Source organism: Giraffa tippelskirchi, chromosome 10, assembly GCF_054371585.1.
Source record: "Giraffa tippelskirchi isolate mGirTip1 chromosome 10, T2T-mGirTip1v1.2.pri, whole genome shotgun sequence".
NCBI lineage: Eukaryota > Metazoa > Chordata > Mammalia > Artiodactyla > Giraffidae > Giraffa > Giraffa tippelskirchi.
Window position 1 is genome coordinate 155,295,893 of NC_137284.1, and position 27,396 is coordinate 155,323,288.

The following is a 27,396-nucleotide window of genomic DNA, read 5'->3' on the forward strand; positions in this document are numbered from 1 at the left end:
CACAAACAGCTGGAGAAATATACCGTGTTCATGGATTGGAAGAATTAATATAGTGAAAATGAGTATACTACCCAAAGCAATCTATAGGTTCAATGCAATCCCTATCAAGCTACCAATGGTATTTTTCACAGAACTAGAACAAATCATCTCACAATTTGTATGGAAATATAAGAAACCTCGAATAGCCAAAGCAATCTCAAGGAAGAAGAATGGAACTGGAGGAATCAACCTGCCTGACTTCAGGCTCTACTACAAAGCCACAGTCATCAAGACAGTATGGTACTGGCACAAAGATAGAAATATAGATCAATGGAACAAAATAGAAAGCCCAGAGATAAACCCACGCACATATGGACACCTTATCTTCGACAAAGGAGGCAAGAATATACAATGGAGAAAAGACAATCTCTTTAACAAGTGGTGCTGGGAAAACTGGTCAACCACTTGTAAAAGAATGAAACTAGAACACTTCCTAACACCATACACAAAAATAAACTCAAAATGGATTAAAGATCTAAACGTAAGACCAGAAACTATAAAACTCCTAGAGGAAAACATAGGCAAAACACTCTCTGACATAAATCACAGCAGGATCCTCCATGACCCACCTCCCAGAATATTGGAAATAAAAGCAAAAATAAACAAATGGGACCTAATTAAAATTAAAAGCTTTTGCACAACAAAGGAAACTATAAGCAAGGTGAAAAGACAGCCTTCAGAATGGGAGAAAATAATAGCAAACGAAGCAACAGACAAACAATTAATCTCAAAAATATACAAGCAACTCCTGCAGCTGAATTCCCGAAAAATAAACGACCCAATCAAAAAATGGGCCAAAGAACTAAACAGACATTTCTCCAAAGAAGACATACAGATGGCTAACAAACACATGAAAAGATGCTCAACATCACTCATTATTAGAGAAATGCAAATCAAAACCACAATGAGTTTCACACCAGTCAGAATGGCTGCTATCCAAAAGTCTACAAGCAATAAATGCTGGAGAGGGTGTGGAGAAAAGGGAACCCTCTTACACTGTTGGTGGGAATGCAAACTAGTACAGCCACTATGGAGAACAGTGTGGAGATTCCTTAAAAAACTGGGAATAGAACTGCCATATGACCCAGCAATCCCAACACCGAGGAAACCAGAATTGAAAGAGACGCGTGTACCCCAATGTTCATCGCAGCAATGTTTACAATAGCCAGGACATGGAAGCAACCTAGATGTCCATCAGCAGACGAATGGATAAGGAAGCTGTGGTACATATACACAATGGAATATTACTCAGCCATTAAAAAAATACATTTGAATCGGTTCTACTGAGATGGATGAAACTGGAGCCCATTATACAGAGTGAAGTAAGCCAGAAAGAAAAACAACAATACAGTATACTAATGCATATATATGGAATTTGAAAGATGGTAACGATAACCCTATACGCGAGACAGAATAAGAAACACAGATGCATAGAACAATTTTATGGACTCTGAGGGAGAAGGTGAGGGTGGGACGTTCTGGGAGAATAGCATTGAAACATGTATATTATCATATGTGAAACAGAACACCATTCCATGTTCGATGCATGAGACAAGGGCTCAGGGCCGGGGCAATGGGATGACCCAGAGGGATGGGATGGGGAGGGAGGTGGGTGGGGGGGTCCAGGAAGGGGAACACATGTAAACCCATGGCTGATTCATGTCGATGTATGGCAAAAACTATTACAATATTGTAAAGTAATTAGCCCCCAACTAAAATAAATAACTTTATGTAAAAAAAAATAAATAAAAAAAATAAAAACTCATTGAGGACAAAAAAAAAAAGAAGCTGATTTCAAATAATGTTTTAATCTTATAAAGATACTGACTTTTCATTACATACATGCATATGCAAAATATATTTAATATTCTTTTAATTTGTTGTTCACCTTTTATTTTTCAATATGATGTAAAGTCTTCTTTTGCAAAGTAGTATCTACCAATATTTTGCTTTATGATTTCTGCTCTGGATGACAGTATCTCATTACTAAACTCTGTTTTAAACTGATGTGTATGTAATAGCTTCTGCTATGCTGTCCTATATTTTATGTTCTATCCGTATATTTTGTAATTAAATACTCATTGAAGCTAAAAAAAAAACATTAATAATATAATCTTCCACCTTAAGAAATCAGAGAAAGAAGAGCCACTAAACATAAAGCAAGTGGAAGAAAGAAAACAATAAAGCTCAGAGTAGAAATAAATGAAACAGGCAATAGAAAAGCAATAAAGAAAATGAATGAAACTACCACTTGGTCCTTTGGGAAAAAAATCAACAAAATCAACAACTTTGTGGCTAGTCTCACCAAGAAATAGAAGGCTAAAATTACTAAAATTAGAAATGAAAGAGAATACAGTGCTATTGACCTTACAGAAATAAAAAGGATATAAGGGAAAACAAAGACATGCTGACATATTTGATAACTTGGGTGAAATGGACAAATTCCTAGAAAGACACAAGATACTGAATGTGACTAAAATTGAAATAAAATCTGAACATATCTATAACCTGCATGTAAGAGATTAAATTAGCAATTAAAATAACTACCCCCAAAGGAAAACCAGATGGTTTCACTGATGAATTCCACTAAACATTTAAAGGGAGAATTAACACCAATACTTTTTTCCAGTGGTCATGTATGGATGTGAGAGTTGGACTATAAAGACAGCTGAGCGCCTAAGAATTGATGCTTTTGAACTGTGGTGTTGGAGAAGACTCTCGAGAGTCCCTTGGACCGCAAGAAGATTCAACCAGTCAATCCAAAAGGAAATCAGTTCTTAATATTCATTGGAAGGATTGATACTGAAGCTGAAACTCCAATACTTTGGCCACCTGATGCAAAGGACTGACTCATTGGAAAAGACCCTGATGCTGGGAAAGATTGAAGGTGGGAGGAAAAGAGGACGACAGAGGATGAGATGGTTGGATAGCATCACCAACTCGATAGACATGAGTTTGAGCAAGCTTTGGGAGTTGGTGATGGACAGGGAGGCCTGGCATACTGCAGTTCATGGGGTTGCAAAGAGTCAGACGTGTGAGCGACTGAATTGAACCGACTGAACACTAATACTTCTCAAACAAAAAGTAAGAGAGGAGAAAGTACTTCACAACTTTTGTATGAGCTCAGTATTATCCAGACAAAGATATTACAAGAAAAGGAAACTACAGACTAGTAACCTTATGAATATAGACATAAAACCCTCAACAAAATACTGATAGAGTACAGCAACTTATAAGAGCAAATATATTCCTGGATTTACCCCCAGGAAAGCCAGATTGATTCAATATATGAACGTCAGTCAATGTGTTCCACCATATCAGTAGAATGAAGGGCAAAAATCGCATGATCATCTAAATAGATACAGAAATAAGTTTGACAAAATTCAAGACCCATTTAATGATAAAAACACTCTATAAACTAGGAAGAAATAGAGTCATGATATCCTTTCACTTATTATCCTTGTATGCTTCTCAACTGTTTTACAAATTCTAGACTCCTTGGTATTTTAAGCAAAGCTCTTCATGGTGGGGCATCCATTCAGATCTCCACTATTCTTACTCCTGCAGTCATACCTGAGGATCCTGCTCTTCTGCCTGCATTGCTTCCTACAGCAGCTCTCACACTTCTCCCAGCCCCCCCACCTCCCCAGACATACACACACATGCTGTGGGTGACTACGACCCCAGTTCATCATGGAATATTCATCTTAAATCTCACTTTTTTTTTGGTCCTTGCCATGTGCCACATGAGATCTTAGTTCCTCAACCAGGGATTGAACCCATGCTCCCTGCAGTGGAAGCATGGAGTCTTAACTCCTGGACCACCAGGGAAGCCCCTTAAATCTCATATTCTAAAGGAAAGTTTTCTGACTCACCCAAGACTGACTGAAGTGCCCCTATTTGATTCTATCACATTTATTGCACACCCAGATCAGGCTTGCTATGAATATTTCTTGTCTGTATCCCCAAGTATATTGTAAAATCCTCGGTGACAGAAGACTCCATTTTGAATTACATCCTGATATTTAATATGTCCAAGACTCTCAATTTATGATTTGTCACTCAGATGTCACTTGAGATCCCCTACTCCTTGATGAATTGGTGAAATTTGGTCCAGGCTGTAATTACCACAAATGTGAGAGTTCAAAGTCCTTCCCACAATTTCTGAGTTCTTTTTACTTCTTCCTCAGCTTTTTCTTGGAGAAGGCAATGGCACCCCACTCCAGTACTCTTGCCTGGAAAATCCCATGGACGGAGGGGCCTGGCAGGCTGCAGTCCATGGGGTCTCGAAGAGTCGGACACGACTGAGCGACTTCACTTTCACTTTTCACTTTCATGCATTGGAGAAGGAAATGGCAACCCACTCCAGTGTTCTTGTCTGGAGAATCTCAGGGACAGTGGAGCCTGGTGGGCTGCCGTCTATGGGGTCGCACAGAGTCGGACATGACTGAAGTGACTTAGCAGCAGCAGCAACAGCAGCTTTTTCTGTTTCCTCATTCCTGTGAAATTATGGATTGTTTCTATTTCAGCCTATGACTCTAATGCAGAGTTTTCACTGTTCTTTAAAAAACCAGCATTCACACACATTTATTCATATCCAGCCTTTTCTTTCTTTTTTCAGTTTTAGGCAATTTACCAGAGACTGTGCAGAGTACAAGAGTCAGCACACAGGATTCCTCTCCCTTTTTGGTCACTCACTTTTCTTTGCTCTCCTCTCTTTAAAAAAAACAAATAAAGGGACTTCCTTCGTGGTCCAGTGGTTAAGAAGCCGCTTCCCAATGCAGGAGATGCGTTTTTGATCCTTGGTCAGGGAACAAAGATCCCATGTTTCGTGAGAAAATTAAGCCCATGAGCCACAGCAAAGATCCTGTGTGCCACAGCTAAGACTCGACACAGCTAAATAAGCAAATATTTACAAAGACTTTTTTAAGATGTTTTAACTTGTGTATGAGATCCTGTCCCTGAGTAGATAGTAATACCTCTCTTTTAGTTCAACAAGCTTTGGTTAAAAAAAACAACAACACACCTTACTCCTCATCCTCCCCACATTGGAAAAAAATCAATTGAACAAACAATAAAACCTTTCCTGTGTATTCAGAATATTAAGTAAATAACAGGTGAACAACAAATGTGGGCCAAAGAATATTCAGAACACTCCATCAGGTTTAACAAGAAGATATAATTGTACTGACTTTTGGTATGCAGCTTTTTTTCTATGAGTATTTAAAAGACTCAATTCTAAATCTTTTAGCTCCTGGAGAAGATCTGTCTCTTTTTAAATTTTCTCCATTTTTTTCCCCCTCCAGCTGTTTGCTGCCTGTTATTTCAGGTTGTCTGAGTGCTGAAAGCACTGAAAGTGTTTTCTCTAGGTTCCTGATTTTCCCCTCTATCTCAGGGTCTCATCCTGTTGACTGAGCGAAGATACTTTATGATGCACTTCCTGTTTTGCAGATTTCGGCCTCCTTTGCCCTTTACCTTGTAGGGGCTGTTTATGATAACGGCTTACTATTTCTCCCTTGTGGTTTCATATTCTGGGGTGGTTTCTCACACAGCTTGAGAACAGTACTTGCTTGTTTCTTACCGCTGGATTTCTAAAAGTCTTCCTAATCTTGGCTCCTCACTGGGTACTTCATTTAGAACTGCTTTGTAAGTCACTGATTTCACTGGAAATACTATGCCCCAAAATTTCTACGAATACTATGGCCATGTTCCTGCATTTGATGGCAGGTTGTGCCTGAGAAGAACAGAGCTGGTAGAATACAATCGTGTGGTCATTAACACGTAAACTGGCAGCACGCATAGCAGTTTACATAGTGCTCCTCTGCATTTGGGTACCAAGGAAAGTCTGCATAAGCAGGGGCCACTGGTTTGGAAATATTTGTTTTTAACACCCCTTGCCTCCCTTTGTCTCCTTGATTTCCAAACCCAAACAGTACTAATATGGCTGTATGAAAGTTTCAATAGACTGCATTTCAAGAACCAGGTCCAAAGTGAAATTTACAACCACATAGTAAGGGGAAACAAGCAAATTTTTGCTTTGACAAGAGTTTGGCTAGAAGGCCAAGCTCATCATCAATGGTGTCATTTTTGGTAGTTGCCCCAAGGCACTTTCTTCATTTGTTCCAATGTAGAAGGATGTTTCTTGTCTATTATTTTGCTGACATCTGTACTAGCTATTATCAGCACAGTAGTAGCTTTATATTCTATATGTCTGAATTTTTATTGTCTATAGACAGGTTTGTGGCTAAAGTTTCATGATACCTATCACAGTAAGGTACAGATTTACTCTAATAAAACAAGGTGTGCCCTTATTTTCAGGAACATACACATTTGACTGTATGGTTGATGTCCTGGGGATAATACAAAAGCATTGATCTTTTTTGTCATTTAAATTTATGTGTAATATATAATCTAGTATGTCTTCCTAGATAGTGTTAGTGGTAAAGAATCCTCCTGCCAATGCAGGAGACCCAAGAGTCACAGGTTCGATCCCTGTGTCAGGAAGATCCCCTGCAGAAGGAAATGGCAACCCACTACAGTTTTCTTGCCTGGAAAATTCCATGGATGGAGGAGCCTGGTGGACTACAGTCCATGGGGCCACAAAGAGTCAGACATAATTGAGCAACTGAAAATGAAAACGAAGTCGCTCAGTCGTGTCTGACTCTTTGCGACCTTATGGACTATAGTCTGCCAGGCTCCTCTGTCCATGGGATTTTCCAGGCAAGAATACTGGAGCGGGTTGCCATTTTCTTCTCCAGGTAATCTTCCCATCCCAGGGATCAAACTTGGGTCTCCCACATTTTGGGCAGACTCTTTACTGTCTGAGCTACCGGGGAATCCCTTTCTGTTAAGGGAGGTTTGGAAAATGCCATTTTGACCTTTGATTCTTGCTGCATTTCTTCACCCCAGCATTAGGGAGCTCTGTGCTTTGATGAAAATTTGCAAATTGATGGTTTTTTTTTTTTTTGAATTGAAACTTTGCAAATTGACTCTGTTCTTTTTTTTTTTCTCTCATCCAAAATGTACTTATTTAAATTATTCATCACAAGGGCTCAACCAGAGACGAAAACTAAAAAATAGAAACAAAACAAAGATGACACAGTTACCGACTCAGGTCCTTGGACACTTTAATCAATAGAAACTGGTAAGAAGTCAGATGAGAAATTCAGGCACAGATTTCCTGGGACCTGTGCTACAGCAGGAGGGAGTGATAAGAGAAAACAGGCCCTTGCTCGCTCTCTGAGGAGGACAGGCTGGTTCCTAAAAGGGGTGAGGGTGAGGGCAGATCAGTGGACTGACCGTAGGGGCAGCTTAGGTGGTCTGCCCACTCCTTAGTGGTGCTGTGCACAGTGATCATGAGCAGTACTCTGCTCAGAAGTGTATCTTATTTGTTCATAATTGCCCAACTTTGACTATACATGCATGCAGTTATTTTTATTTTATTTATTTATTTATTTGGCTGCATCGGGTCTTAGTTGCATAATGTAATGTAATATGTTAGTTGCTCAGTTGTGTCCAACTTTTTGCAACCCCATGGACTGAAACCTGCCAGGCTCCTCTGTCCATGGAATTCTCCAGGCAAGAATTTTCAATGGAGTGGTTTGCCATTTCCCTCTCCAGGGGATCTTCCTGACCCAGGGATTGAGCCCAGGTCTCGAGCCCAGGTCTCCTGCATTGTAGGTGGATTCTTTACTGTCTGAGCCACCAGGGAAGCCCCTAAGCATGTGGGCTTCTAATTGCGGTAGGTGGGCTTAGTTGCCCTGAGGCATGTAGGATCTTAGTTCCCCAACCAGCGATCGAACCCATGTTCCTGCGTTTCAAGGTAGATTCTTAACCAGTGGAACACCAGGGAAGTCCCTGTGCTTTCATTCATTTTTTGTTTTTTGTTTTCCAAAACAAGTGTTTTATTTGCTCACAATCCTGTGAGTTAGAAATCTGAACAGGGCTTGACTGGATTGATGGCATCAGCTGAAGTCCCTCATGAGGTTGAAGTAAGATGGTGACTGAGATTGGAGTATCTCTGATGGCTTCTGTCCTTTCATTCGTGAAGGATGTTTTCTCTGGTTATAGAATTCTGGGTTGACAGTTCTTTTCTTTCAACACTTAGAAAATATTGTGTCACTTCCTTCTGGCCTCCATGATTTCTGACGAACAGTCTAGAGATGGTCCTGAACCACCATGGAGGCAGAGCATGACATGTCTCTCAAGCATCTGCCATTTCTGTCTCCCTGTCTAAAGAATAGTAGGATCCAGGCACTACTCCCCATCCCAGTATGTAAGTAGGGTTGGGGGTAAAAGTCTCCTGTTGTTCCTGAGTTTGTCCTTGCACATCAGCTACTTCATGATCACAGTTTACTTGAATGTCATTCAGCTCTGTAGTGAGTCTCAGCTTGATTTGGTTTTGGTCAGCAGCTGTCCCCCAGGATCCATGTCCTTCCTAGGTCATTGCTGCCACCACCATGCCATTCTCAGAGGAGACTAATGTGGAGGCAGCCTGCATTCCCCTTTAGTGCCCTGCTGACCCACACCTTTGTAAGACCTGCCATTTCATCTCCCTGAACGGCAACAAGATGTAATTGTTTTGTGTTGACCAGGGATAACTAGAGAAAATCACCACAGGGAAGATATGTTCATTTCCCAGGGCTGTCATAACAAAGTACCACAGATGACGTGGCTTATAATAACAGATAATAAATCATTTTTATAATAATTTATTCTCTCACAAGTGTTGAGGCCAGAAGTCCAAAATAAAGGTGTTGGCAGGGCCGTGCTCCTCCTGACGACTGTTGGGGAGGATCCTTCTGAGAGGGTAACAGGCAGGAAGCCTAGGGTTCCCCCAGGGGAGGAAATAGACTGCAAGTGTCAGATGTTTTTTCAGTCCCTCTTAAGAGGCAGGAGGAAACGAACCACAAGTGTCAGATTTTTATTCCTTCTCTATTAATTAAAAGGAGTTTTAATTTTAACAAAATTAAAAGAAGTTTTCTTTTAAAATTCTTTGTTGCCCTGACAATACCTGGTTCCACCCGAACTTAACTTTTCTCAAACCTTGAGCTAACCAATGCATTTTTCTTGTGGAAATGTTTTTCTTGTGTTAATGAACTACGTATTTACCTTAGAATCTGCCTTTCTTCAAGATTCATGTCAATTGTTTCATGGCCCGGGATGACTCACCTGGTGCCAATGCTATCTCAAAATGCATGTTATGGGTGAGGGGCCTGGTGCAACTCTCTCAGTTTTGAGGCATTTCCTTTCTCTAATTAGCATCTTGCTAATAGATATATAACTCCTCTCTATAAACTAGCAAGGGGGCACTCTTTCTGCCCCCTTCTGATGTCTATGTCAGAAGCTCTCTCTCTCTCTTTTATACTTTAATAAAATTTTATTACACAAAAGCTCTGAGTGATCAAGCCTTGTCACTGGCCCTGGATCGAATTTCTCTCCTCCAGAGGCCAAGAGTCCCGGTGTCGTTCTCGGCTCATAGTGACAACCTTTCACTTCCTTGCCTCTTCTAGCTTCTAGTGGCCCCAGGCAGCCTTACTTCAACCTCTGCTTCTGCTTTCATATGACTGTCTTCCCAATGCATGTGTCTGTGCCCAATATCTCCCTTCTAATAAGGACATCAATTGTATGGATTAAGGCTCATCTCAGCGGCTTTACCTTAACAATCAAATCTACAGAGACCTTATTTCCAAGCAAGGTCACATCTGTAGGGTTAGGGCTCCAGTATCTTTTGGAGGGGAACACAATTCAAATCATAAGAGAGGAGAAAGGCTTAAAAGGTGAAGCTGAATATAAATGTTAATAGAGTACAAGGAACTAAAGCTAAAACTCTCCTAAGGACACTCTCATGAGCTCACTGTCATTTCTGGACATTCATGTAAATATAATCATATCTTTATGTATCTTTCCCCTGGTTTCTTTCACTTAGTATAATGCTGTCAAGGTTCATTCACATCATAGCATGTAACCATGCTCCATTCCTTTTTATGGCTAAATAATATTCCATTGTATGAATATATCCATTCATCTGTTGATGTGCATTTGGGTTGTTTCCACTTTTTTTGGACTATTATGAATAATGCTGCTTTACCATTCATGTAGAATTTTTGGTATGAACATGTCTTGGCAGTCTTCTTGGATGGACACTTAGGAAGTAGAATTACTACATCATGTGGTAATCTATGTTTTAATTTTTTGAGGAAACACCGAAGTGCTTTCCACAGCAGCTGTGCCATGTTATATCCTCCCCAGCAGGGTATAAAGATTAAATTTATCCACATACTTATCAGTATTTGTTATTTTTTCTTTTAAAAAACTATAACCGTCCCACTGAGTATGAAGTGGTATCTTATTTGGTGTAGATTTGCATTTCCCTAATGACTAATGATGGAGAAGGCAATGGCAACCCACTCCAGTACTCTTGCCTGGAAAATCCCATGGACGGAGGAGCCTGATAGGCTGCAGTCCATGGGGTCTCGAAGAGTCGGACACGACTGAACGACTTCACTCTCACTTTTCACTTTCATGCATTGGAGAAGGAAATGGCAACCCACTCCAGTGTTCTTGCCTGGAGAATCCCTGCGATGGCGGATCCTGGTGGGCTGCCGTCTATGGGGTCGCACAGAGTCGGACACGACTGAAGCGACTTAGCAGCAGCAGCAGTATCTTATCTGAAGAAATTCCTATTCAAATCTTTTGCCCATTTAAAAATTAGGCAATTTGTCTTTGTATTGTGGAGTTAGAGTTACAGCTTCCCTGGCTGCTCAGTCAGTAAAGAATCCGGCTGCAATGCAGGAAACCTGGCTTTGATCCCTGGATTGGGAAGATCCCCTAGAGGAGGGCATGGCAGCCCACTCCAGCATTCTTGCCTGGAAAATCCCCGTGGACAGAGGAGCTTGGCGGGCTCCAGTCCATGGGGTCGCAAAGAGTCAGACACGATTGAGTGACTCAGCACAGCACAAGAGTTTGTTATATATTCTGGATATTAGATCCTTATCAGATATATGGTTGGCAAATATTTTCTCTCATTCTGCAGGTTGTCTTGCACTTTATGGATAGTGCTCTTTGATGGGAAAGTGTTTTAAATTTTGATTAAGTACAAATTATCTGTTTTTCTTTGGTGCTTTTGGTGTCATATATTAGAGTGGGACACAACTTAGCAACTAAACCACCACCACAACCATTAGAAACTATTGCCTAATCTTAATTATCAGACATTTAGTCTCTGCAGATCAGAAATGCTACCCCTATTGGTAAGATACTATACTGTCAATGAATAACTGTGGGCAGAGGGAGCCTCGTCTTCTTGGCCACCCCTGCCAAGAAGGGAGTTTCTGTCAAACTGAGGCTAGGTTGGGGAGGGAGGAGGTAGGTCATGGTTCAAGTATGATGCAGATGCTCACTGTTCTTCCTAAGATTCAGTATATTTTTTTCTGAATAAATGTTTCTTCATTTGTTATATGGACATAGGACAATGTTTAGAGACTTTTTAATTTTTTTCTTTAAATAGTGTTTGTCAGTTATGGATGTTCATCTGTGATAGATTTGCAGGGCTCCTCGCAATGTTTTGGAGGTGACCCTGTCAGTAGCTGAAATTAAACACTGGCCTCGTTGTTAGCTCCCCTCCTCTTCCTTCCTGCCACGTGCCTGGGCTTTGGACAGTTTAGTTTCCCCTTCTTACTGTCCTTTATTGTAGTTGAATGAAATAGAGCTAATGGGGACCTAAGTGACACTGTCTTCCAGATTGCTATTTCATCTGGAATCTTTGAATCTCCACTAAACACAAATATGTTATACTTGCAGAGGATAAGAAAAATGCTTATCCAAATAGTCACTTATCCAAATAGTGTCACTTTTTATTTCCAAATAGTCATGTGTGACCTCTCAAAGCATAGGAATGAGTCATTTAAGTACCATTCTCGAGGTATGTTCTTTTTCATGATAAACAACAGTCACAAGCCACGAGGCTGCTCAACTATTTATTATCCAACTTATTTATTTATTATTTATCTTAGTCTTTGAGAACTTCATTGTTAGGATCTTGAAAGGTAGCAATATCCACACACTATTCCAGTTTACAACAGAGTTTATTTCGTTTCATTCATGTGCAACTCAGAAGTGCTGCCTGCTGGGCCTGCTCTGAATGAGCCCTGATGTGGGTTTGGAGACTCCCAGGAAAACCCTTTCACTACATCCTCAGGCCAGGTCTGCCTGGGTCTGAAAAGGATTCTAAGGACAGTTCAGTGCAATGTCCATGATGAGATTTCTCCCTGGCCCAGCCTTTCTCCTCTCATCCTTTCTGAACACTTCAGCAGGAACAACCAGAGGGACTCAGGCCTGTAACCTAGGCTTTCTAGCCTGTGCTATGACCTCGTGGTGATGAAGGTGTACCCTGACCTTCAAGTGTCAAACAAGAGAGCGTAGCTTCTGAGGCAGGATGTGTATTTTTCTCTGCACAAGTGAATTTACAGTAAATCACCCTGTTGCCCATTTCTTGAAAATATAGGGGTTTACAAGAAACAGAAAGAAGTCTGTGCTGTGATATACTGTGGTGTACATTGCGATTGTTCCTTTACTGCTTGTTAAAGTTTTACTTATAGCATCTGTCTTTACTAAGAAAGCACTGAAGAACATTCTCTTTAGGGAAGGATTGAAGCAAAGCAACAAAAGTTGTCAAATTGAAACCAAAAGGAAGAAAAGAAAATAATAGCAGAAATTGTGCAAACCGAATGACAAACTCCAGAAAGAAGGCAAGTTATGGGATGCTGTCTGATGGTTATGGCAGCCTCCACATTCTTTCCTCAATTCCTGTTCTAATCAACCTCTTCTTCCACCATTAGGATCACGGAATGGCTAAAAATTCAGGGGATATCTAAGCAAACACTGTGGATTTTGGAGGTGTGGGGCTAGAAACCTAGATAGGCAAGTAAGGAAGGGAACTGTGGATTTCCTGAGAGAAATAGAAAACTGTGGGAGAAAAACCCATTTCCTTGCTTCTTGCTTTCTTGGCTATTGGAGCCAAGTGGCAAATAAAGCTTATATCTGTAACTGTCTGTAAACATCCATGGCTCTGATGACCCTTGGGACTCAGGAACACTGGGAGGAGTGAGCCTGGACTAACAGTGATCCCTCATCCCAGACTCCTGAAGCCGAGGGTCCCAGGAATGGTCCCTTCCTCGTAGTCTCCCTTTTAGTACCCCTGCTCTCTGTTCCACCGCTGGAGGTTTATAACTATAACCACCTACGTCTGAGAATCAGTGTAAGTAAGCACACCAGGTTCACGGTTCCTGCCAGTGGGAGTCTGGGGATTTCTTCTCATTGGGTGAGGCCTAAATATTAGAGTTGATACCATTCCATGGGCTTCCCTGATAGCTCGGTTGGTAAAGAATCTGCCTGCAATGCAAGACACCCCAGTTCGATCCCTGGGTTAGGAGGATCCCCTGGAGAAGGGGAAAGGCTACCCACTCCAATATTCTGGTCTGGAGAATTCCATGGGCTGTATAGACCATGGAGTCACAGAGTCGGACACGACTGAGTGACCTTCACTTTCACTTCACTTTACTATGACCCCAAACAAGAAGTAAAATTTTCAAAATTCTGGTGTTACAGCAGACACATGGAGAAAAACTTTCAACTTGGCAAAACTGAAGCACCCACCAAATTATGGGGCAACATTTCTGTCTTTTTAAAAACACAACACTTTTTTCACTGGCCCCACCCAACCTGCTTCCTGGCTCCGAGGTCGCAGAGGTGCAGCAGTTAGAGCAAACGCAAGGGGGCTCAAACAGCCTCTCTGGAGGAAACCTGACAGCTCATCAAGTCCTTAAATCAGGTGAGCCTGGCTGAGAAAAGATCCCAGGGAGACAGAGCTGTAGGGACAGTAGGATAGGGGAGCCTGGGAAGGGCATGGATTCTGTCCTGAGAAGGGACCAGGTGCTGTGCAAACAAATCAGGAGGATGCTGCCAGAGCCGGGGAGGTGGCGGTAGGGAGGGGAGTAAGGATGTCTGTTAACATATTGTCCGTACGTCTCATTTTAACATGACAACCTTTTGCTGAATACTGCACCTTCCATCCAGCTGTTATTGGGATAGACATTGAGTACACTTGATAACCCAGACATTTCTCTTAATAGGAAATGTGTCCCCAAGGTCTTTAGAGTTGGAAGGCAATTTAGAGACCACTCAGTCTAAATCTTTTTTATAATTTTAATTGTTATTTTATATTGCAGTACAGCTGTTGTTTAGTCACTAAGTTGTGTCTAACTCTTTACGACCCCATGGACTATAGCCCGTCAGGCTTCTCTGTTCATGGGATTTCCCAGGCAAGAATACTGGAGTGGGTTGCTGTTTTCTCCAGGGGATCTTCCTGACCCAGGGATCAAACTCGGGTCTCCAGCATTGCAGTCAGATTCTTTACTGCTGAGCCACCAGGGAAGCTCACATTGCCGTATGTGTAAATCAACTAATTTTTTGGCAGGAAATGGCATTTGAAGACTGCAGTCTGGCACTAAGCGTACTCATTTCTACTGGGCTTATCATTGTTTTGATGTCTTTCAAATGGACTTCAAAACTATACAAACACACACACACACACATACACACAATAGAGAATAGGATTCCTGAAAATTTTTTGCAGATATTTTGGGGCAAGGGTTGGGGGGACTTAAAGTATATCCCACTGGGAATGGACAAAGAAATGACTGCATTATCAAGTCTCTTGGAACAATTTTTTGTGTGGCTCATTCACCACACAAAATACAATTAGGCTTCTTTGTTTCATTTGCTTTTGATTTCTACTGGGATTTTAAATATAATTTTTGCTGTATGATTATGTAAACTATTTATATGGTTTTAAGATCAAATCAATGAAATATAAGTATATCCAAACAAGTCTGATTCCCAGTTTCTGTCCCTGTCCCCTCCCTCCTCTTTCTCCCATACTCATACAAGTAACTTTTTTGTTTGTTTAGCTTTCAGATTATTTGGCCATTTTTTTCACAGATGAATGAAAAATATATGTATTACATTTTATATATGTAGGTCACATTCCTCCTTGTTAGAGAAATGCTAGTAAACTGTACATTATTTTCTTCTTTGCTCTTTCTGCTTAATGCTATATCCTGGAGATGTCTCCATACTAGGATATAAAGATATACCTCATTTTTTCTACAGTTGACCAGTGCTTCACTGTGTGAATATACCTTAGTTAATTCAACCAGGTCCCTACCGTAATGATGGGCATTTGATAGGTTTTTGGTATTCTGAGATTCGAATAGCGGTGCAATTAACAGTCTTCTGTGGGCTTCCCAGGTGGCCCAGTGGTAAAAAATCTGCCTGCCAATGCAGGAGATGCAGGAGACGTGGGTTCAATCCCTGGGTCATGAAGATCCCTTGGAAATGGCAACCCACTCCAGTATTCTTGCTGGGAAAATCCCGAGGACAGAGGAACCTGGGAAGCTACAGTCCATAGAGTCAAAAAGAGTTGAACATGACTGAGCACACACACACACACACACACACACACACACACACACACAGCTTTCTGCATAATTTTCTTCCATATTCTTGTTGGGTACCTGTGGAATAAATCCTAAAATTGAGATTGATAATAAAAGGGTAAATGTGTATATAAATGCATGTATACAAGACCTTGCTAACTTCTCCTCTAGTTGTTTTAGACTATTCTTTTATTCCCAACAGCCATGCAGGAGAAGATCTATTTCCCCTACACCTTTTATTCATTAAAAAAAAATGTATTTATCTATTTGGCTGCAATGCATCTTAGTTGCAGCATGTGGGATCTTCCTTGCCTCGTGTGGGATCTTTCACTGTGACACGTGGACTCTCCAGTTGTGGCGGGATTAGTTGCTCCATGGCATGTGGTATCTTAGTTCCCTGACCAGGGATTGAACCCACAACCCCTGCATTGCAAGGTGGATTCTTAACTACTGGGCCACCAAGGAGTCCCTCCCCTACACCTTTTACCAACAGATTGTGCCAACTAATTTCTGGGTTTTTTCAAACCTGTAGATGAGAAATAGTATCCTAGTGCAATATTAAATAATTAATTTTAGTTTTTCTACGTTTTGATATTTTTCTCTATTATGAGTGAATGTTGGTATCTTTTTATATATTCGAGGAATATTTACATTTTTATTTGAACTGTTTATTCTTATCTCTTACTCCATTTTCTATCAAGTTGTTGGTCTTTTGTTTCTCTACTTTTAGATATTGTTTGTTTGCTAAAATATTTTTATTGAAGTATAGTTGATTTACTATAATTATAGCAAAGTGATTCAGTTTTATACATATGTGTGTTTGTGTGTGTGTGTGCATGCTCAGTTGCTTCAATCATATCCAACTCTCTGCGACCCCATGAACTGTAACCCTCCAGTCTCTTCTGTCCATGGAATTCTCCAGGCAAGAATACTGGAGTTGGTCACTATGCCCTCCTCAAGGGGATCTTCCTAACCCAGGGATCAAACCTGCATCTCCTGTGTCCCCTGCATTGCAGGCAGATTCTTTACAGCTGGTCACTGGTGAAGCCTATATATATATATATGTATAGATAGATAGATAGATAGATAGATAGATACAAGATATTGAATATAGTTCCTTTTTACTATACAGTAAATTCTTGTTGCTTATGTATGCTATATATAGTAGAATGTATATGTAATGTATATGTATATGTAACATACCACTATATATAACAAAATGTCAACTTTCATTCCAATACCAAAGAAGGGCAATGCCAAAGAATGTTCAAAGCACTGCACAATTGCATTCATTTCACATGCTAGAAAGGTAATGCTCTAAATCCTCCAAGCTAGGCTTCACCAGTACATGAACCAAGAACTTCCAGATGTACAAGCTGAATGTAGAAAAGGCAGAGGAACCAGAGATCAAATTGCCAACATCCATTGGATCAAAGAAAAAGCAAGAGGATTCTAGAAAAATATCTACTTCTGCTTCATTGACTACGCTAAAGCTTTTGATGGTGTGGATCACAACAAACTGTGGAAAATTCTTCAAGAGATGGGAATACCAGAGTAGCTTACCTACCTCCTTAGAAACCTGTATGCAGGTCAAGAGGCAACAGTTAGAATCAGACATGAAAACAGACTGGTTCAAAATTGAGAAAGGAGTATGTCAAGGCTGTATATTGTCACCCTGCTTATTTAACTTATATGCAGAGTACATCATGCAAAATGTCAGGCTGGATGAAGCACAAGCTGGAATCAAGATTGCCAGGAGAAATATCAATAACCTCAGATATGCAGATGACACCACCCTTATGGCAGAAAGTGAAGAGGAACTATAGAGCCTCTTGATGAAGGTGAAAGAGGAGAGTGAAAAAGCTGGCTTAAAACTCAACATTCAAAAAACGAAGATAATGGCATCCAGTCCCATCATTTCATGACAAAAAGATGGGGAAACAATGGAAACAATGACGGACATTATTTTCTTGGGCTCCAAAATCAGTGCAGATGGTGACTACAGCCATGAAATTAAAAGATGCTTGCTCCTTGGAAGAAAAGCTATGAGCAACCTCGATAGCATATTAAAAAGCAGAGATATTACTTTGCTTACAAAGGTCAGCAATGGTTTTTCCAGCAATCATGTATGGATGTGAAAGTTGGACCATAAAGAGGGTGAGCGCCAAAGAATTGATGATTTTGAACTGTGGTGTTGGAGAAAACTCTTGAGAGCCCCTTGGACTGCAAGGAAGTCAGACCAGTCAATCCTGAAGGAAATCAACCCTGAATGTTCATTGGACGGACTGATGCTGAAGCTGAAGCTCCAATACTTTGGCCACCTGATGGGAAGAGCCAACTCATTGGAAAAGACCCTGATGCTGGGAAAGATAGAAGGCAGGAGGAGAAGGGGACAACAGAGATTGAGATGGTTGAATGACATCACGGACTCAATGGACATGAGTGAGCAAGCTCTGGGAAATGGTGAAGGACAGGGAAGCCTGGCGTGCTGCAGTCTGTGGTGCTAGAAAGAGTCGGACATGACTGAGGGACTGAACAGCAACTCTGTATCCATAAACCCCATACACCTAATTTATCACTCTTTCCTGATTTTCCCCTTTGGTAGTCATAACTTTGTTTTCTGTGTCAGTTAGTCTGTTTCTGTTTTGTAAGTAAGTTTATTTATTTTTGATTTCACATACAAATGATATCATATAATATTTGTTTTTCTCTGTCTAACTTCCCTCAATATGATAACACCTCAGTTCATACATGTAATTGCAAATGGCATTATTTCATTCTCTTTTACGGCTGAGTAATATCCCATTGTATATATGAACTGCATCTTCTTTATACATTCATCTGTCAATGGGCATTTAGCTTGTTTCCGTGTCTTTGCTATTATAATAGAACTGCTATGAGCATAGAGGAGAAGGAAATGGCAATCCACTCCAGTATTCTTGCCTAGAGAATCCTGTGAACAGAGGAGCCTGGTGGGCTGCTGTCTATGGGGTCGCATAGCGTCAGACACGACTGAAGCAACTTAGCAGCAGCAGCAGCTATGAAAATAGAGGTGCATGCATCTTTTCAAATTAGAATTTTGTCTGGATATATGCCCAGGAGTGGGATTGCTGGATCATATGGCAACTCTATTTTTAGTTTTTTGAGGTTCTTCCAGACTGTTCTCCATAGAGGCTCTACCAATTCACGTTCCCACCAACAGTGTAGGAGGGTTCCCTTTTCTCCACATTCTCTCCAGCATTTATTGTAGATTTTTTGATCATGGCCATCAAATTATCACTGTGAGGTGATACATCATTATAGTTTTCATTTGCATTTCTTGAATAGTTAGTGAGACTGAGCATCTTTTCATGTGCTTATTGGCCATTTGTACAGATATTCTTTGTATAAAAGTGAAATGACTCCTCTTTTATAAAAGTAGGAAAAAATTTTCCCCTAGTTTGACAATTGTGTTTTACTGTGTGTACGGCGGCATTATCCTCCCACATTATGTTTTTGATTTTTATATAATCAAATTTAGGTGTCTCTTTCCTTGAGGTGGTTTAGTACCTAAGTTGTGTCTGACTCTTTTGTGACCTCATGGACTGTAGCCCACCAGGCTCCTCTGTCCATTGGGTTTTCCAGGCAAGAACACTGAAGTGGGTTGCCATTTCCTTCTCCGGGGGATATTCCTGACCCGGAGAATGAACCCCAGGTCTCCTGTATTGCCAGCAGATTCTTTACTGACTGAATCACCAGGGAAGCCTGTCTCTTTCCTTACTCTATTTCAAATTTTAGAAATATTTTCCTGACCTCTAGGTTACAAAGATTTATCCATGTTTCTCCTATTATTTATACAGATTTTTCAACATTGGAAATTCTAAGCTGTTTGGAGTTTGAAAGGCATCAGGAAATGGATGCAGTTTTATCTTTTTGTATATGATTGTCTCCTTGTGGCTTATTAGTCTATCTTTCTTTCTCTCGATGTGAGATGCTACCTTATTGAATATAAATGTTGCATAATGTAAACGAATTGAATATGAATAAATATAATGTGGTTAATTTGGTCTATTTCCAAATTTTCTGTTTTTGCTTTGCTGTTCTCTCTATTCAGGCACCAACATCATACTGCTTTAATTATAGAAACTGTGATGGTAAGTCTTAAGGGGCTTTTCCTCCCTGGCTCGCCATGCACACTTCATTCAGATAGACACCAGCTATAACAGGCCTACTCAGCCATTGGTCGGGCACCCGGGTGGGCCCCTCCTCCCAAGCCCGCGAGCAACTGTTAACAGCTACCAGTTAACAGCCCCCTTCTGCCATTGATGAGGCCACTGCAAGTCCCTTCCCCCGCTCTACTGTATATAAAAGGGCCCTGAATCCTGCCTGAGATGAGAGGGTTCTTAGAGACGCTAGACTGCCATCTCCTTAGTCTGTTGGCCTTCTGATTCAAGTCATCATTCCTTGCTCCAACAACTCGTGTCCGGATTTATTGGCCTGGTGAGCAGAACAGCTTGGGCTTGGTAACAGACCTGACACTCCTTTGTGGGGATACTGGAACTACTTTGCTGTTTTTTCCACAGCAATTAAACTGTTTAATTTTTCTGTTTGTTTTTTTTTTCCGAACAATGTGGATAATAGAATATTACAAATTTCAGGGAGGCAAAGGAAGTTAGAAAAAGACTTGAGAATGGTTCCTACATACCTAAATTGACCCTTTCTCTCTCTCCTTTTCTTAAGGTGGTGTGGGTGCCTGCGCGCCAGAGTCTCTTGATATAAACATGGCTGCCGCGCCAAACAACACTCTGAGGATCGTGCTGGTCGGGAAGACCGGAAGTGGGAAAAGTGCGACTGCAAACACCATCCTCGGGAAAGAAGTATTTGAATCTAAGATTGCTCCCCACGCTGTTACCAAAACTTGTCAGAAAGCATCCCGGGAACTGAAGGGGAGAGAGCTTCTCGTTGTTGACACCCCAGGGCTCTTTGACACCGAGGAGACCCTGCACACCACCTGCCAGGAAATCAGCCGATGTGTCCTCGCCTCCTGTCCCGGGCCTCACGCCATCATCTTGGTCCTGAGGTTGGGCCGCTACACACAGGAAGAGCAGCAAACCGTGGCGCTGGTCAAGAGTTTGTTTGGGAATGAAGCCATGAAGTATATGATCATCTTATTCACTCTCAGAGATGAACTGGGGGACCAGAGCCTGAGCGACTTTTTGAAGGATGCAGATGTAAACCTACGAAGCCTTCTCCAGGAGTGTGGAGACCGCCGCTACGCCATCAGTAACAGCAAAAACACAGAGCAGGCTGAGAAGGAAGCTCAGGTGCAGGAGCTGGTGGAGCTGATAGACAAGATGGTGCAGAACAACCAAGGGGCTTACTTTTCTGACCCCATTTACAAGGACGTAGACCAAAAGCTGAGACAGCAGGAGGAATACTTGATGAAAAGCTATGCTGACAGATGTAACATGCAAACTGAACAAGTAGAAATGAAATATGCCCATAAACCACCAGAAGAAAAGGTGAAAAAAATAAAATCGATAACAGACGAGTATAATGAACAAATGAAAAATGTAAGGGAAGAAGCTGAGAAGAGTATATTGCAAGCTGTTATCGACAAGATTAAAAACATGCTTTCAAAAATATGGCAAATATTGTGGAAGTAATGTATTGTAATTTTATTTTTACTTCTCAATTTACTATAGCTTGTTAAGCTACCAACAGTATTTTTCAGAGAACTAAAACAAATAATTTCACAATTTGTATGGAAATACAAAAAACCTCGAATAGCCAAAGCAATCTTGAGGAAGAAGAATTGAACTGGAAGAATCAACCTGCCTGACTTCAGTCTCTACTACAAAGCCACAGTCATCAAGACAGTATGGTACTGGCACAAAGACAGAAATATAGATCAATGGAACAAAATAGAAAGCCCAGAGATAAATCCATGCACCTATGGACACATCTTTGACAAAGGAGGCAAGAATATGCAATGGAGAAAAGATAATCTCTTTAACAAGTGGTGCTGGGAAAACTGGTCAACCACTTGTAAAAGAACGAAACTAGAACACTTTCTAACACCATACACAAAAATAAACTCAAAATGGATTAAAGATCTAAACGTAAGACCAGAAACTATAAAACTCCTAGAGGAAAACATAGGCAAAACACTCAGACATAAACCACAGCAGGATCCTCTATGATCCACCTCCCAGAATATTGGAAATAAAAGCGAAAATAAACAAATGGGATCTAATTAAACTTAAAAGCTTCTGCACAACAAAGGAAACTATAGGCAAGGTGAAAAGACAGCCTTCAGAATGGGAGAAAATAATAGCAAATGAAGCAACTGACAAAGAATTAATCTCAAAAATATACAAGCAACTCCTGCAGCTGAATTCCAGAAAAATAAACGACCCAATCAAAAAGTGGGTCAAAGAACTAAACAGACATTTCTCCAAAGAAGACATACAGATGGCTAACAAACACATGAAAATACGCTCAACATCACTCATTATCAGAGAAATGCAAATCAAAACCACAATGAGGTACCATTTCACGCCAGTCAGAATGGCTGCTATCCAAAAGTCTACAAGCAATAAATGCTGGAGAGGGTGTGGAGAAAAGGGAACCCTCTTACACTGTTGGTGGGAATGCAAACTAGTACAGCCACTATGGAGAATAGTGTGGAGATTCCTCAAAAAACTGGAAACAGAACTGCCATATGACCCAGCAATCCCACTGCTGGGCATACACACCAAGGAAACCAGAATTGAAAGAGACACATGTACCCCGATGTTCATTGCAGTGCTGTTTATAGTAGCCGGGACATGGAAGCAACCTAGATGTCCATCAGCAGAAGAATGGATAAGAAAGCTGTGGAATGGAATATACATATACACAATGGAATATTACTCAGCCATTAAAAAGAATACATTTGCATCAGTTCTAATGAGGTGGATGAAACTGGAGCCTATTATACAGAGTGAAGTAAGCCAGAAAGAAAAACACCAATACAGTATACTAACGCATATATATGGAATTAAGAAAGATGGTAACGATGACCCTGTATGTGAGACAGCAAAAGAGACACAGATGCATAGAACAGTCTTTTGGACTCTGTTGGAGAGGGCGAGGATGGGATGATTTGGGAGAATGGCATTGAAACATGTATATTATCATATGTGAAACGAATCACCAGTCCAGGTTTGATGCATGATACAGGGTGCTGGGGGCTGGTGCACTGGGATGACCCAGAGGGATGGGATGGGGAGGGAGGTGGGAGGGGGGTTCAGGATGGGGAACACATGTACACCCATGGTGGATTCATGTCAATGTATGGCAAAACCAATACAATATTGTAAAGTAATTAGCCTCCAATCAAAATAAATAAACTTATACTAAAAAAAATTTACTATAGCTTGTTAATACGAAAGTAAAAGTGAAGTCGCTCAGTCGTGTCCATCTCTTTTCAACCGTATGGATTGTAGCCTGCCAGGCTCCTCTGTCCATGGGGTTTTCCAGGCAGAAATACTGGAGTGGGTTGCCTTTTCCTTCTCCAGGGGATCTTCCCAACCCAGGGATGGAACTCGGGTCTCCCGCATTGCAGGCAGACTCTTTACCATCTGAGCCACCAGGGAATCCCTTTCTTATTAATATGGTGCTTTGTATTTTCCTAAGATGGTTAAAACCATATCTTATTTCTGATTTCTTCTTACAGTCTAACCTTACTCTCTCCATTGAGTTATGGGTCTATGTCCCCTACCTTGAAATTGGAGGGACTTTGTGACTGCTTTGAGAAATAGTGGGTGGCTGAAGCAATACCATGTGACTTCTAAGATTAGATAGGGAAAAATGCCTCCTTGCTCTTCCATGATGTTTACCCTTGGAATTTGCCCACCATGTTGTGAGGAAGCCCAAGTAGGAGCCAGGTTACCCCTGTGAAGAGGACCTGAAGTCACTGGCCCACTCCCTGGCTGATGATATTTCATCCGCCAGCCAGAACCACTTGCTGGCCATGCAAGTGAGGCAACACAGAATGAATTCTCCAGCTGCCAACTGATGAAACTGCAAAGAGCAAAGATGAGCCATCCCCACGGGGTCCTACCCAAATTGCAAATCATGAGAAAAATAAATGATTGCTGTTGTTTTAAACCACTAAGTTTGGGGATGGTTTGTTAAGGAGTGGAGTCAACCGCAATTAAATGTCTCTGTAACTCATTGCTCAGCACTCCTGGCTTCCACCTGTCCTCACGCACAATGCCAATGAATTTAAGAGTTTATGAAATTGACATAACCAGGTAATGATTCATTTTGTAGAGTTCAAAGATTCAATTTAGGAAAATTCAAATAAGAAACCCTGCATACATTAAGTGTAGGCCCCACTGGTGTGTTATTTCAATCCACACCTATGAGAACTTTGTTAAGAGAACCATGCCAATGCAGCATGGGCTTCTCTGGCACCATTATTCTGTGGTTGGTGGAGATGTGGAAGTAAATTCTCTTAGTGTTTTTCTCTCTCCTTTTTTAAGGTACCATCCTAACTTAAAGTGCTCCTGACTGTAACTTAAAAAATCTCTTGTGTGCCAAATATTTTTCATTTGCCACTGCACATCCACACTTCACCCCTCTTCACTCTAGCTTCTTGCCTGGGAGGTGATCTACAATGACCACCTCAATGGGATCTCTTGCTCTCTGACCTCTCCTTGGTTTCTGCCAAAGGGAATCCAAGCAGGAGATCTCTTGAGGGCAGAAAAGCAAGGTCAGGTTATCTGTTCTCCATTCTCCCTACCTGCAGGTCATCTCTGACTAGTTGCCAAAAGTCATAGCTCCTCCCCTGGAGGCCTTACTACCCAACTCTCCTTCTGCATTCCAGCTTTGTTCACCCGTTAGGGTATGGATGTTATTTCCTCACTGTTACTAGCCCTCTCCTTTGTCATTTCTAGACCTTGTAGCCACAGCTTGTAGGCAGCTCCTTCACTAGAGTCTTCTCCAAGTACTTCATTATACTAGGTCATCTCTTTTCTGCTAGAATCCTGACAGATACATCTTATGATGTGTCTGTGTGAAAGTCAGTTAGTCGTGTCCAACTCTTTGTGACCCCATGGCCTATACAATCCATGGAATTCTCCAGGCCAGAATACTGGAGTGGGTAGCCTTTCTCTTCTCCAGGGGATCTTCCTAACCCAGGAATTGAACCCAGGTCTCCTGCATTGTAGGTGGATTCTTTACCAGCTGAGCCTGTGAAACCTACATCTTTTTCTGTTTCAAAGCATTTCCTGATTTTTGTTTTGTTTTGTTTTGTTTCAATCCCCTGCCAGCAGGAAAGTCTCACCTGACTGTTGAAATCTCTGGGAAAAGTTTACCCACATACACTGTGACATTGGGGCAGTGAGCAGATAAAAGGTTCTGGCCTGCTAAAATAATTTCAAAGCCTCAAAAATAAAGGGATGACTTTACAGTATTTATAATCATGGCAGATAACTCAAACTCAAATTGCAAAATTTCAGTGATAAAAGGATGATTTAATATTATAAATAATTATGGCAGAAACTCAAACTCAAATATCTGAAATTTTTACAGTTGTCCTTTGTTTTGTTTCTGAAAGGGACTGAGGGTGTCTATTGCACTGGTGAAATTTAGGGAGACAGGGATTGGAGATTAAATCTGGAGGAAATAACATCTCAAATACATGCTTTTTTAAAGGCTCATCACAAATATTATGAATGAAGTAAAGACAACATGGAAGGGAAGCCCATTGAGAGAAAACATTCATAGTATATGTGAAATAACACTGCAGGCCCCAACTGCTATTTGCTATAACACAATTCTTATATTTATAGTTAGTTCCTTGTGAATGATTCATTAGTGTGATATTATCTCTAGAGAGCAAATAACTCATGCACTGTCTGGCTATCTTTCATTTAAGAACTATTTAAATATTTTCTCTCACGGACTTGCAGAAGTGTTATTAATTCAATTAACTTGTGATTTCTAGGCATGTGTTAGGACCTAATGAAGATGCAATCTAAGGAAGTTGATTTCTTTTCTCCCAATATTATATTCTTCTTTGGAAGGTAAAACATACCCAGAGGAAAAATAAGTAATTCAAATGAATCATACCGATATTATCTTCTCCCTTGATGAATGAATTCTTGCCCATTAGATTAATTCACGTTCTTTATAACCCAGTTTTCTCTAACAGTGTTTCCAGCTGAGCCCTGAGGTCTCTGGATTCCAGCATTTATTGTGTGTACTATTCCTACTGCTGAAGTATTTGATAGCTATGGCCTATAAATGGGGAACCAAAGTACAATTCATAGGAGAAGACTTAAGGAAGAATTCAGGGCTTGAAATCAATTATGAAGAATATATAGGATGTGTCCTTGTGGGTGATGGGAATGATAAACACGTTTCTTTTCAGAAAGAGGAAATTTAGGATGTGCAGAAAGATCATCATGGTAGACTCAGGAGTGAAAGTATTCAATTAGGTTTGTGACAAGTTGAGTATCAAAGTCAAAGGGAGGGTCTGGCATTGAAATTTTGAAATGAAGATTATGTGAGAGGCCTGGGGTGAATGTGACAGGATATTAACATAATTATCAATTTCAGTTGAGTCCTCAATACTGCCAAACCCCCACATTTCAACCTTATATACTAGAAGATATGTGTAGGACTTTCAAGTTCAGTTCAGTTCAGTTGCTCAGTTGTGTCCGACTCTTTGCGACCCCATGAACCGCAGCACGCCAGGCCTCCCTGTCCATCACCAATTCCCAGAGTTTACCCAAACTCATGTCCATTTAGTCGGTGAAGCCATCCAACTATCTCATCCTCTGTCTTCCCCTTCTCCTCCTGCCTTCAGTCTTTCCCAGCATCAGGGTCTTTTCAAATGAGTCAGCTCTTTGCATCAAGTGGCCAAAGTATTGCAGTTTCAGCTTCAACATCAGTCTTTCCAATGAGCGCCCAGGACTGATCTCCTTTAGAATGGACTGGTTGGATCCCCTTGCAGTCCAAGGGCCTCTCAAGAGTATTCTCCAACACCACAGTTCAAAAGCATCAATTCTTTGGCGCTCAGCTTTCTTTAGTCCAACTCTCACATCCATACATGACTACTGGAAAAATCATAGCCTTGACTAGACAGACCTTTGTTGACAAAATAACGTCTCTGCTTTTTAATACGCTGTCTAGGTTGATCATAGCTTTCCTTTCAAAGAGTAAGCATCTTTTAATTTCGTGGCTGCATTCACCATCTGCAGTGATTTTGGAGCCCCAAAATAAAGTCAGCCACTGTTTACACTGTTTCCCCATCTATTTGCCATGAAGTGATGGGACCAGATGCTGTGATCTTAGTTTTCTGAATGTTGAGCTTTAAGCCAACTTTTTCACTCTCCTCTTTCACTTTTATCAAGAGGCTCTTTAGTTCTTCTTCACTTTCTGCCATAAGGGTGGTGTCATCTGCATATCTGAGGTCATTGATATTTCTCCCAGCAATCTTGATTCCAGCTTGTGCTTCCTCCAGCCCAGTGTTTCTCATGATGTACTCTGCATATAAGTTAAATAAGTAGGGTGACAATATACAGCCTTGACGTACTCCCTTTCCTATTTGGAGCCAGTCTGTTGTTCCATGTCCAGTTCTAACTGTTACTTCCTGACCTGCATACAGATTTATCAAGAGGCAGATCAAGTGGTCTGGTGTTCCCATCTCTTTCAGAACTTTCCACAGTTTATTATGATCCACACAGTCAAAGGCTTTGGCATAGTCAATAGAGCAGAAATAGATGTTTTTCTGGAACTCTCTTGCTATTTCGTTGATCCAGCAGATGTTGGCAATTTGATCTCTGGTTCCTCTGCCTTTTCTAAAATCAGCTTGAACAACTGGAAG

The 27,396-nt window shown here is 41.0% G+C and overlaps 1 protein-coding gene and 1 long non-coding RNA gene across 4 annotated transcripts in view; one reads left to right on the forward strand and one right to left on the reverse strand.

Moving 5' to 3' along the window:
* LOC145524668 (uncharacterized) overlaps nucleotides 1–20,322 on the reverse strand; it is a 38,512-nt gene extending 18,190 nt beyond the window's left edge. The window contains exon 1 of the long non-coding RNA XR_014067739.1: nucleotides 20,221–20,322. This is a non-coding gene — a long non-coding RNA (uncharacterized LOC145524668). The remainder of the gene's footprint in view (nucleotides 1–20,220) is intronic.
* The window catches only part of LOC145524627 (GTPase IMAP family member 7-like), a 49,488-nt gene extending 26,563 nt beyond the window's left edge, over nucleotides 1–22,925 (forward strand). For 2 of the 3 annotated variants that reach the window (XM_081537230.1, XM_081537231.1), the window contains exon 6: nucleotides 20,256–22,925. In XM_081537230.1, coding sequence (XP_081393356.1) covers nucleotides 20,256–21,181 — 926 coding nt within the window. In that variant the 3' untranslated portion in view covers nucleotides 21,182–22,925. Of the gene's footprint in view, nucleotides 1–13,640; nucleotides 13,871–20,255 lie in introns of those variants that run through there. The other variant, XM_081537232.1, reaches the window with a different exon arrangement.
* The last annotated feature ends 4,471 nt before the right edge of the window (nucleotides 22,926–27,396 follow it).